The sequence below is a fragment of the Meles meles genome, chromosome 19 (genome assembly GCF_922984935.1).
Source record: "Meles meles chromosome 19, mMelMel3.1 paternal haplotype, whole genome shotgun sequence".
In the NCBI taxonomy this organism is placed as follows: Eukaryota; Metazoa; Chordata; class Mammalia; order Carnivora; family Mustelidae; genus Meles; species Meles meles.
In genome coordinates this window covers 6,692,455-6,705,367 of record NC_060084.1, presented here as the reverse complement: position 1 = coordinate 6,705,367, position 12,913 = coordinate 6,692,455, and the positions used below count along the sequence as shown (strand labels likewise).

At 46.6% G+C, this 12,913-nt stretch overlaps 1 protein-coding gene across 2 annotated transcripts in view; it reads left to right on the top strand.

The window, feature by feature from the left end:
* The window catches only part of BCO1 (beta-carotene oxygenase 1), a 35,920-nt gene that overhangs the window by 21,728 nt on the left and 1,279 nt on the right, over window positions 1-12,913 (top strand). For both annotated transcript variants that reach the window (XM_045989437.1, XM_045989436.1), the window contains 3 exons: window positions 6,619-6,724; window positions 9,680-9,774; window positions 10,958-11,069. In XM_045989437.1, the coding sequence (XP_045845393.1) occupies window positions 6,619-6,724; window positions 9,680-9,774; window positions 10,958-11,069 (313 nt within the window). The remainder of the gene's footprint in view (window positions 1-6,618; window positions 6,725-9,679; window positions 9,775-10,957; window positions 11,070-12,913) is intronic.

Genomic DNA, 12,913 nt, shown 5'->3' with positions numbered 1-12,913 from the left:
AATCCCAAATGAGCTGTTCTTAAAGACAAAAACAGGCTTTCGTTATTTTTCCTAAAGTGGTGCATATTCATCATAGAAACCCAAGAAAATACCAATTAGGTAAAAAGGAAACAAACAAACAAAAATCCCCATGAACCTATTGTGGATATATTTCTATTGCCTCCCACATGTCTCTCTGTTGCTCTCAGTAGACAGACATACTGACACACAGGTTGATGTATCTGTGTTTGTGTGTATAATACACATGCCTATGGATACATGTCTCAATAAAGCTGTTAAACATTCTGTGTAGTAGGACTTCTCTAAAACTTAGAAATGTATGTATTTATATTTTATATATTGCTTAATTTTAGAGAAGGAAATTGCGGAGAATTTTTAACAGCTTTATTGAGAGATCATTTCACACACCACACATTTAAAATGCGCCACGCAGCTGCTTTTAGTAACTTTGCAGAGCTGGGCCAGCAACTGGATTTTAAAACCTTTTTACTAGCCCGGGAAGAAACCTTGCACGCCTCCACCTAGCCCCCTTCCCCGCTCCTTCCCCCAGCCCCAGGTGAGCACTCATCCACTTCCTGTCTCAGAGGCACACACATCACACACGTGCCAGGTGCTCTCCTGCGGTGGCCGTCCTCCCTCCACACCGTGTTTCCGAGGCCCGTCTCCGCCACAGCACACACCAGCCCTTCCTCCCTTTTCATGGTGGAATATGCATGTACTGTTTTGTGCACTGCTTTTTTCCACTTATGTGGATATCCAGACATCTCTCCGAGACATTCAGTATTCTTCTACAACATCGTTTTGAATATTTGCATGGCGGTTCCAGGCTGGGATTCATCACTGTTCACTTACCTAATGCCTGCTGGTGATTGGTCCCCTTCTTGCATTAAAAATGACCACTAGGCCAGACATTATCCTCAATTAGGGTGATGCTACCAAGGCTCCGGGCTTGGTTTCAGAGGCTACAGAGATTCCTGGCTCCAGAACTCACTGACTTCATGACTTAATTAATTTAAATGAAAGCAAATTCAATTCAACTCAGTTTTGATGGCTCCTATTTACTGAATGCACTCTATGTGCCAGCTACTTTGCTCAGCATTTTATTTTCCTTGCCTCAGTTAGTGACCAAAACAACCTATGGGAGAGGTCCTCACATTAGCCTCATTTTACAGGTAAAGCAACTGAGGCTCAGAGAACTTACGGAATATGCGCAAGGTCACACAGCCCCCAGGGACAGAGCCATGATTAGCAGAGGTCTGAAGCTCTAGCCAGATGCTGTTGCTTGCCAAGAGTTAATCTCTTAGTTAAAAAGAAAGTTCTAGAAGTATGAGGTGTTAAAGACATAGTGGCACCTCGCTGAGACTCTCTGCTTGACCCAGTCAGAAAGACTGAAAGAGAAATGGAATGAACTTCCTCCCCACGTGGTTCAGGGCTATTGAATGAACGGCCGCCTTCCACGAAGTCATCACGTGGCACTGCCCTCTGCGGCCTGCTCTCTGGACCACACTGCAGTGCCTTGCTTGGTCTCCTGGTTCCGGGAAACAGTGGGGGTGTCACAGCACACAGGTGGCAAATCTGGAGGCCTGGCCCTGCCTCACACTGACCTCAGCCCAGGGATGAAACAGAGAAAGGAAACGCTCCCTCCCACTGCCCACACACGGAGGGATTTTATAACCTTTTATCATGCTTGAAAATGATTCGCTTCCTTGGAACCAGGCTAAGAAGTTCGGCATGTATATTTTGAAAAGCTGCCATGTGAGCCATCTACTGCTTTGAAACTAACAAAGAAGTGTGAGCCCTCGGAAGGGTAGCTCTGGCCACGCTGTTTAATTGCTATTTATTGTCCCTTAAAACATCTTCTTGCTTCACTTTCAAGTTGCCCTCCTGCATATTGAAATCGAAAAGCTGAACAGATGGACATGGCAGACATGTCCAGATCTGGCAGCTCTAATTCTGTCCTATCCAAAGGCTTTTTAGGACAGATGGTGGGAGACGCCACGTTTCTCTGGCACCCATCAGTCCAGGGCCTTTGCAAGTCACTGTCCCTCTGCCTGCAACCCTGTCCTCTTTGTATCAGGCCTCGCTTCCCGTCTGGGCTTCAGGTTGGACTCAGCTGGGGGCTCTGAGACCACACTTGGGCTGGGCCCCGGGGGCGTGGGGGGCGGGGAAGGGCGGGGCATGGTCTCAGCATGCAGGGGCTTCTGATTTGCAGTGAGTCTAGCAGATTCCCGCTCAGCCTTTAGGCGTCTGGATCATCACTCCCTTCAGAGGAGTTTGTAAGTTCTGATAGCACCTGAGTTTCCTTGCTGGATATTTGTCGCAGGTAAATGAGCTTGTTCAGTCATCTGCCCTGGGAAAGCTTTGACAAGCTCTTGGTCCTGTCAGCTGTTTATTCCCTAAATCCGTCACAGGGCCTGGCACTCAAGAGGGTTCTCATTAAACTCCTAACTACTATAAATCCATGAACGAATGGTAAGTGGGTGACACGGGTCTCTCTATAGCATTTGGAACATTTCCCAAGTGGAAGTGCTTTCCGCATAGAATGGGCAGTAGTGAAGTATACTTAAAAGTCTGGGACCTCCCAGCTGCCCCAGATTCTCTTGTGTTTGGGCCAGCTGGGGTCAAAGGAAGGTGGGGCCCCTTGGCACTCTAGTCCTGTTGATGCAGGGTGGCACAGGGTTGTCTAAGGTGGGGCGGGGCTGGGCGGGGCGTGGACGTGTACAGACAGTTCAGGTGGCTGCCCTGCCTTCCTCCTGCGGGGCTCGGTGCCCTGCCTTCCTCCTGCGGGGCTCGGTGCCCTGCCTCCAGGTGGGTTCATAAGCACTTGCCTTCCCTTCCAACGGCCATCCATGCATAAGGGGCCATCATGGGTGGAGGCACTGTGGACTTACAACAGGTGGTTTCAACTCCTGGCTCAGTAGATTTGGTTTTTATCTTGACCCCAAGTTCAAAACCAAAGATCCAGTAATAGAAGAAACTGCCATTTACTGAGAGCTCAGTATGTGTTGGGCCCTGTGTTAGATGCCTTTTTTCTTCTTAGACCCCAGCAGGACTCACACTTCTTTGGGGAAGGGGCTGCTGATCTAGCCTTTCCTTGGCAGTGTCCCTTCCTCACAGATTGAGGAATTCAGAGGGCCCAAGAGCTGTGCCCATCTGGAGAGGTCCCTTCCCCTGCCTCAACCATGAACCAGCTACTGGGATCCCTAAATTCTCTGCCCAAATAGCCCCAAGACTGCTTCCAGCTCCTGCTTCTCTCTTCCTAAAAGCAGGCTGTGCCACTGATGTACTGGCCTCAGACCCATGAGGTGGCCAGGGTTGGCTATTGGCTTGGTCGTGCTGGCTGGGGAATCTGGGCGGTGGGAAGAAACAGGGCAGGGAACAAAGAACCTGGGCCCAGAGGCTGGCCCTCATTCTGCCACCCTATTCTGGCTTGGAACTCCAAGGAGTCCTAGAATTCCAAATTCTCACATCCTTCCAGACCAGCACTGTGCAAAAGAATCCATTGCAACGATGGAACATTCTCTGTCTGTCTAATGCAGTAGCCACTAGCCACATGGGCCAATGAACTGTGGCCAGTGCAGCTGAGGAAGTGGATGTTTAATTGTACTTAATTTTAAGTTAAATGTAAGTAACCGCATGTGGTCAGTGTTTCCCATATGGGACAGCGCAGTTCCACATTATGAAGGTCTCTGTATCAAGATGGGGGAGAGAATGGTATCTCACTTAACAGTGTGCTCAGTGTGTTTAGACATAGGGTTGGTGGGTCTCCACTCTTGTCCTGGGTCCTGCAAATTTTAGGAACTGTTAAATGCTTTGCATGCTTCTCGCCTCATTAGTAGGACACCCCTCTTGTTGCTTATTACCCGCATGACTACAGATGAGAGACAAAGTAAGTTGCCCAACATTGCAGGAACATCTGTGGGGTTTGAGTTGGGATTTGAATGCATGTCGGTCTGGCTCTGAGTTACTGACTGTAATGTGCCTGGCCCTGGCCCAGGTGTTTTCATGACTATTATTTAATTGTAACCATAATCTTCAGGTATCAGTCAAAGCAACCCCACTTATGGTCACCACCATCAAAAAGTAATGAATTGCCCCCATATTTTACAAACCAGGAAACAGGCTCAGGGAGGCTTAGGGGCTGAGGTTAGGGAGATGCTGCTCAAGCTCACACAGAAACCCACAGAGTCCGATTTCACAGACCGGGCTTCCAAACCCCAAAGCCAATGTTTTGGGGAATTACCAAGATGGCTGTTGCTTCCGGGAGTTCCCTCAAGTTGAGGGATTTCAAAGCAAACTGTAGGATTTTGTTGACATTGGGCTAGAAAGCTCTTCTCAAAGCTGAGCACGTGGCCACCAAAAGCAGCCGAGTCATGTTCATTACTGCTGTGTGGAAAAATTCAGTTTCTCCCTCAACCAGTCTGACCAGTTTCAGGCTGGAATTAGAAGATGTCTTTGTAGATGGACTCCCTGCCATGCAAGCGCAGGGTGTGCACAACAGGCCCGTTGCTGTCAGGTGACTTAGCAATGCACCAGGCAGCCTCTGCTGGTCTGTGATATGGTGCTGGTGGACGCACTCCGAGCTTCTGTTTACAAGACACCACCAATGTGCTGAGTGCCGGGCGACTTTTTCCACGCATTTCATCTCATTTAATTCCTACAGCCATCCTGCACAGCGCATGTTTTCCACCTTGACAGTGGAAGAAAAGCTTATTGAGTTATGCATTCACTCATTCATTCAGCGGTTACTTTCCCGTGTGTGCTTTCAGCTCTGTGCCATGCACTAAACAAAATCTGGTCCCAGTCTAAAAGGGGAAGACAACATAAAAGAAGGAAGAAGCTCCATACAGGAGATAATGACAGCTCAGGACAAATCCCTTGGCAACATTGCAGATGGAGTTGTTGGGGAAGGGGAATTTGAGCAGAGACCTACAGAATGGGAATGGGCCAGCCTCATGGCCTTAGCACCTGCCTTGCCTACAGAGTTCTTGCTTCCAAGCAGAAGAACTGTGAAGCGAAGGGCCCAGACTCTCCTTCCCTCTGTGTGGCTGTGGGCAGGGCTCTTTCCTTCTCTGGGCCTTATTTTCCTCTTCTGTCAACTGAGGGATTAAACTAAACAAATCTCAAAGGGCTCCTGCAGTTCAACTGCTAGGAAGCAGCAAATCTGTCCCCCTCCCAGCAAAAAGCTACTCTCATTCAAATAGGTTTCTTTTAATTATAAAATTCCATTTTGACAAATATGGAAAGTAGAGAAAATTTTACATGAGAAGAAGTCAGCCATAACAGTAATTCTCAGCCTGTAAACTCCATGCAGGCAGGGACTCAGTCTTACTTCTTCATTGCTTAACCTGCACTTCCCCCAATGGTGGTAACATCATCATCATCACCATCATCATCAAAATGATGTAGAGGTGCCTGGGTGGCTCAGTCAGTTAAGCATCTGACTCTTGATTTTGGCTCAGGTCCTGATCCTGGGTTGTGAGATCTGAGCCCTTTGCTGGGCTCCTCGTTCAGTATGGAGTTTCCTTGAGAGTCTCTCCATGTCCCTCTGCCCCTCCCACCCCCATGCTCATGCTCTCTCTCCCCGTAAAATAAACAAATCCTAAAAACAGCAACAACAACAACAACAGTAACGTTATCAGCTGCGGCTAGCTGCGGCTAACATTTATTTAGCACTGACTGTTAAGGAGACCCTCTTGCAAACCGTCTGCATGATTATTTAATCTGCACAACTACCTGGAGATGTGTATACTCTTTGCATGATGCATCTACTGAAACTTATTATATAAATGAGGACACAGAACTCTCCAGAGATACTAAGTCACTTGCTTGAGGCCCCATAGCTGGTTTGTAGGGAAACAGGGAGTAGTAGAACCCCAGTAAATATCTAATCAATTGTTTTAAATCCCTCTCCTGGGTTACTGTGGTGATGGTAAGACACCAAACAAAGTCTGATTGTGAGCTGAGACCAAGGAATGCCCTCCACAGATCCTTCACTCCCAAGCCACTCTTAGTGCCTATTTGTTTTCATTTCAGCAGTGGCACATTTTCACAGGAGAAAATCCTGAAAATACAGATAAGCGTAGAAAAATAAAGTCCCCATAATTCCACTGCCTGCTGTCTTGTTAATAATTGGTGTCTCCCCCAGGATCTTTCCAGCGTGAATTCTTTTTAAGCTGATTGAGCTCAGACTGCATATACAATTTACTCTGCTGCTTTTCTCGGTATTCTACCATGAGCATTTCCCGTGTTATTATGAACGCTTTATAAACATCCTTCTGATGACCGATGCAGCCTTCCCTGCAGGAAGGGGATCAGCCAGTATTTAAAAAGCGAGGACCTACCAATACATTAATTTCACCCGTGAAAGATAAGATAGCCCAGAGTTGGAGAAAAGAGCCATGAATTTAGGGACCCCCTTCCTACTACTTACCAGTTATGAGGTCTCAGAGAATAAGAATAAAAACACCAGCAATATAATAGCTGCTTCCTTTGGCTCACATGAGGCCAGAACATAGATGACATCCATTAAAGCACTTGTTTTATGACGTACCCAGTAAAACAAGTGTTTGCTCTGGATAACCTGTTTCCAATTTTTTTTTTTTTTTGGAAACGCAGAATGCAGAAGTGGGCTCAAATTTAATCAAACTGACATCTACAACAGCAAAAGCCCTGAAGGAAAAAGATGACCAAGTCTACTGCCAGCCAGAGTTGCTTTACGAAGGTAAAATGCATCCTCTTTGCAAGACACCTGGGGTGGGGGGGGCAGGCTTTTGTGAATTCCCCTGAGGCCTCTCTCTACCTCCTCCTGATGCAGAGGAGCTGTGCCCCGACAAGGGACAAACAGGAAGACTCTGGGGGTGGCCCAGCAGAAAGCATTGGGCGACAGTTCTCTTTCAAATATCTTCAAACAGCTCCCAGGAAGGCGCTGGGGCGAGGAGTGGTTGTTGGATCAGGTGATTTTCACGGCTGGTCTCTGCAAACGTTCTGATTTATTGAATACTGACTTTCTGAACAGGGACGGTGTGTCTGCACTTCCATTTCTGTACCTTCAAAACACCCTGCAGGACAGGGGCCATCAGCCCCATTCAGTGGAGGAGGAGATGGCTCAGAAAGGCTGTGCTCCACACAGAGTGTAAACCCCTCCGATAAGAGTTGCACCCATGAGAGCGGTCTTCTCGACCTGGGCACCCCTGATGTTTGGGGCTGGGTCATGCTCTGTGCTGGGAGCCGTCCTGGGCACGGTAGGATGCTGAGCAGCACCCCTGGCCTTGACTGTTAGCACCCACACCCTGAATTAGAACGACCAAAACCACGTCCAGACGTCACTGGTGTCCAGTGGGGCATCATCACCCTGATGGAGAACCACTGCCCTGGGATATAAGCCTCCGTGTATCCCCAGCATGTGACAAAAGTGTGGCTTAGAGGCATCTCTGCTCAGCACAGGTGTGGAATGAAGGGACTTGTCCAGGACACTCGCCGGAGGGTGGCTGGGCATGGCTCGGCTTTGCTCCCACATTGGCTGCTGCCAGGTCCATGCCACCCAGCTGCCCCCTGGTCCCAGTTCTTAAGGCTGGCTGCCTTAAGAAGATGACTTGCATCTCCACTCACTTGCCACACGGTATGGGCAGATGGAGGGTTGAAATGCTGTGGTCTTTTTTGTATCCAAGAAGAGAATTCTTGCTTATTGTGGCAATCTTGGGCAATGCTGAAAAGTATGGCAATAGACAGATCCCTCATAATCCCTCCACCTGTGGCATCACTTTGGAAATGTCTGTTGTGTTTCTGTCATGTCTGGGTTGCTTGGCATATGTCAGGTCCTCTTCTAGAACTTCCCAGACCTCACCCTGCCAGTCTCACCCCATTATCCTTGACATTAGATGAGTTCGCACACATAGAGTGCTTTACCAAGGGCCTGGGCCAGAGTGAGAGTCCAGCACGAGTCGAAGTTACCAGAACAACTCTGGGAGCTAGGTGTTGGCACATGTCATTCTTGTTTCAGAGCTGAGGACAGCAAAGCGGAGGATAATTCCATAACTTGCCCAAAGATCATTCTTGTTTCAGAGCTGAGGACAGCAAAGCTGAGGATAATTCCATAACTTGCCCAAAGAGAGGCAGCAGAGCCAAGACCTGAACCTAGGTCTCTTGGACTCAAAAACCCTTAACCTCTGCACTTACAGTTTTACAAAATGCAGACATACTGTACCATCTAGAATTTTCTGAAATGGCTTCTTCCACTGAATGAATATAGCCTGAGAATTTCCCAGCTCCTGAAGATTCTTCAAGAGCATGGTTTCAACAGCCTCACAGAATTCACGGGGATAAAGCCCATTTTACTTAACCAAGTACCTGAAGCTGATCATTGACAGGGTGGAGATAAGGGGGGGTGGCGGTCCCCAGACCAGGTTTGAGGTCCAGGAGCACCATGGAAATTCTCAGAGGTACTCTGGGGCCAATTGTGGGCACCTTTCTCTGGTTTCAGTATGTGGGTGGTCCCTTCAACTCACAGTCGCTGTGACCTGTCTCTTGAAATTTTCATGATTACTTGTCTGAAGGCCTGAACATCTTCGCACCTTAACAGGCCATTCCCCTGCACTCCCCGCAAGCCTGATAACCTCTCATGCCTCCTTTTTAGGAGGCCTCTGTGTGGCAGATTTTCCACACCTTCTTCCTCTTTTCTTGGACATTACATTTTCACCAGCAGTTAGCTCCGACTGCCTGGAATATTCTATAAGATGGGGGATTTTCATTTCAGCCCTCAGACTTAGAAATTTAATTTGCCCCCACAGGCATATATATATATATACACATATATATGTAATAATAATAATATATATAATATATAATTATATATAGCATATATTTTTGTGTGTATATAATATATAAATATAAATATATATAATAGAAATTATATATAAATAATATGCATATTATTTTTATATATGAATATAAATAATATAAAATTATATATATATAATATATATATACAAAATTTTTAGTTTTTTTATTACAAAAGTAATAGACATAACAAAAATTTCATGTAATGAGAAACCTAGAGTGTACAATATAAAATGCAAGCTATAAGGAAGTTATTACCCCAGTAATGCTTCTGAACATTTTCTCTACATTTGTAACATGGTGGAGATAATACCAGCCTTCTACAGTTTGTCTTATGATATTGGCACTTTCCCATGTTATTAAAATTCTTTGCAAACATTAGTTTTACTTAGGTTACTATGTGAATTCACCAGATTTATTTAACTATTCCCGATGGACACCCCTTTCCATGACTTCAGAGTTTTTATCCACACCTGTACACATGTACATGCATACACAGGCACTTTTTTTTGTAAGAGCTTTAAAAAAATTGCAGTAGCCTCTGATTCTAATCATGCAATTCTTTTTGATTTCTATCTTGGATAATTAAAGATGTTTATACACTTAAAAAACGAGGTCTATCTTTCCTTGCTCCTAAACCTTCTCATAGAGCCAGGGTAATTATCAGAGGTTCCCTCCCCCTGCACTGTTACCAACCTTGATCTAATCCAGGCCCTGAAGCAAGTTCAGCGATCCTGGATTGGGAGCTGATTTTGTGGACAGGACGCAGAGTATGGCATGAAGGGGGGAGGCTCCCAGTCCTCAGTGATGGGGGCTTCACTGGCTGTGTCATTCTCTCCAGGCTTAGAGCTGCCTCGGATCAATTATGCTCACAACGGGAAGCGATATCGCTACGTCTTTGCTGCTGAAGTTCAGTGGAGTCCCATCCCAACCAAGGTACTGATCCCTATGTGACTTGGGCTGGTGCACCCTATGACGATTGTGTCTGCCTGCAAAGCTAAACTCTAGGTTCTCAGACTGGGTGACCTTGATCAGAGAAAGGAGGTCCCTTTGGGGCAGAGGCAGATCAGAGAGAGCGTGAAGTCCGTTTGGACGGAATACCAGGGAGCGATGATGGGCCATCTAAGAGAGGCAGCCCTATCTGATGGACCGAAGCTCAGCAAAGAGGGCAAAGCTGTAGGTCATCCACTGATTTCTTTATTCAGTACATGTTTGTTGAGCACCAGTTACGCTACAGCATGGTGGCAGTGAGGAAAAGGAGGTGAGCAGGGCGATCCCAGTTCCTGCCCTCAAGGAACTTGCCCTTTCAAGCAGAGGGCTGAAACTTAGACCCTTTAGTTATTTTTACTTGTTACTATTTGTTGAACACTTACTGGACCCCAAGGACTATGTTAAGTTATAGACATCACTTGTCTTTAATATCATTTTTAATAATAAATGGAATATCTTTTCTAAAAAATGCAAGCGTTGCAGAAATGTGCAAAGCAAAAAATTAGGGTTCACACACACACTCCCCACTAATCCCACACCCCAAGGGGAAACACGTTTATTAGGGATTAAGAGAAGTCCAGGGACTTGCACTTTTTAAAACAACAAAAGGATCGTATTACACTTTAAATGTTTACATTGAAGACATTCATTTATTCAACACATACAAAAATTACAGTGTAGAGCCAAATACCAGACACATTCAGGCTTTTGTTTGTTTGAACAACCATTTTTATTCCATAAGATTCAAAACATTTTATAAAATACATGAAAGGTCTTTTTAATGAGTGTTTCTTAGGATATTTAAAGTCAAGAAGTCACCCTTAAAAGTCTGAATCATCCAGGAATTGCTGGGTGGCTCAGTCAGGATTTTTATTTTTTTTTAAATTCAGTATGTAAAAAAATTTATTTTTTAAAAATTGGATGACAGGAGGACCTTTGCTTAAAAATGCCAGATGAAGCTTGCTGCTTTCATTTCTGATGCTACACTGACCCCAGGTAGATGGCATTTGGAGTCTACGCTGGAGGGGCTGGATCCCCTCTGTCTGTGGGCACTGATGTCACCAGTTCCCAGGGAACGAGCATGCTCTCCAACAAGTCACTCACATGTCTCTCCTCTTTGGATATACAGATACTGAAATACGATGTTCTCACAAAGTCATCCTTAAAATGGGGACAGGAGCATTGCTGGCCAGCAGAACCCCTCTTTGTCCCCACACCAGGTGCCCAGGACGAGGATGATGGTAAGACTCCAGAAGGGGGGGCGCCTGGGTGGCTCAGTGGGTTAAAGCCTCTGCCTTTCGCTCAGGTCATGATCCCAGGGTCCTGGGATCGAGCCCCGCATCGGCCTCTCTGCTTGGCAGGGAGCCTGCTTCCTCCTCTCTCTCTCTCTCTCTGCCTCCCTCTCTACTTGTGATCTCTGTCTGTCAAATGTATAAATAAAATCTTAAAAAAAAAAAAAAGACTCCAGGAAGGGGAGCCCACCTGCCGCACTCTGCTTGCGATCACTCCTCAGAGACATTGTCTAGGAGCAGTGTGACCCTCCCTCTCCAACCCCCGTATCACAGAGCTGGTGGAAACAGGCTTTGAAACCCAGGTCTGTCTGAGTCCAAAGCAGTGAGTTTAAGGAGTCCCTCAAAACACCCTCACTTCTGACACCAACTGCAAGTTGAGGGGTCTCTAAGACCACCCTCAATGTCAATAGAAGGACTCCTAGAACACACTGAAAACCATTCTGTTCATGGTTACGGTTTGTCATAGTGAAAGGACTGCAGGTTGAAAGAAAAGATACCCATGGGACAGAATCCAGGAGAATTCCATTCATGGAGTATCTGGTTGTCCCCGGAGGTCACGGCCAACCCCAGCTCCTCCAACAATATCCATGAAATGTCACCAACCAGGGAAGCTCACTCAGACCTTAATGTCGGAGCTTTTTTAGGGGATCGGTCATATAGTCATGGTTTGTTGGCTATGTGGTTGACCTTTGGCCTTCAGCCTCTCTGGAGGTCAAGCTGACATCTAAATCACTTTGCTAGGATAGATCATTCGGCTGGCAGCAGGTAAATAAAGATACTCTTAAGAGGCAGAACATTATAAGGGCTTAGAGTTCACCTTGTAGGAGCAAAGATCAGACCTCCCTTTAGGGGACATTAAATTGTTTATTATACAAAAGCCCACTTCATTTCCACTTTAATATTCATTGCAATGGCTGGGGCAGAATTCTTAACCATCTCTAAGCATGTATTTTCTGCATGGAGCACTGTAAATGTGTATTCGTGGCCCACCTCCCTTTTCTAGATTTCCACATGACAAATGGTCCTTTCCCTCCTTGATTCTGCCTCTGCCCCCAAAATCCCTGCCTACACTCCTGGGGATGCTAGGGAGGGCAACAAGAACCATGGGTGGGGCGGTCCCCCTGAGCTGCCAGCTGCTTCCCTTAGGTGAGAAGGAGTGGATTTCTGCCTGGGCCCTGTCTTCCTGCTGAACCCGCATGGCATGGCACGCCAGGCAGCAGACCCCACGGTCCTGTCATCTCTGAGGGGAGATTGTTGGGAGCACCTCCTGCTGAAGCTGGCCTCCCACTGGACTGGCCCAGGGCTTCCCCTCCATTCTCTTGTGGGCAGGGAGTAGCAATGTCTTCATTTCACCAAAGCAGAGGCTGAGGGAATGCAACTTCCCTAAGGCCACACACCCAGTGCCTACAGAATTAGGATTTTAATCCAAGCCCATCTGACTTCAACTATGCTCAACCACCCTGAGACCCAGGAGGCTTTGGGAGGAATCACAAGTAGTTGCTGGAAGTTTAGGGGCATTATTTCATTTAATCCTCTGTCCCTTGAGAGTAAGTACTTGGAATATGTCCATTTTACAGAGGGAAAGGCCGAGGCTGCTAGCGTGCTGCATGTGCGTACAGTGGGCTGGGCTCATTCAAATGTCATTGAGTGCGGCTCGTCTGAGTTTAGCCAAGTGTCATATATTAGCCCAATGCAGCACAAAACTGATTCTCCATAATCAGACTTTCTAAATCAAAGGCAAATAGCCATCCTCCAATGCAGACAGTACTTTACAGAACGCGTTCATTACTCAC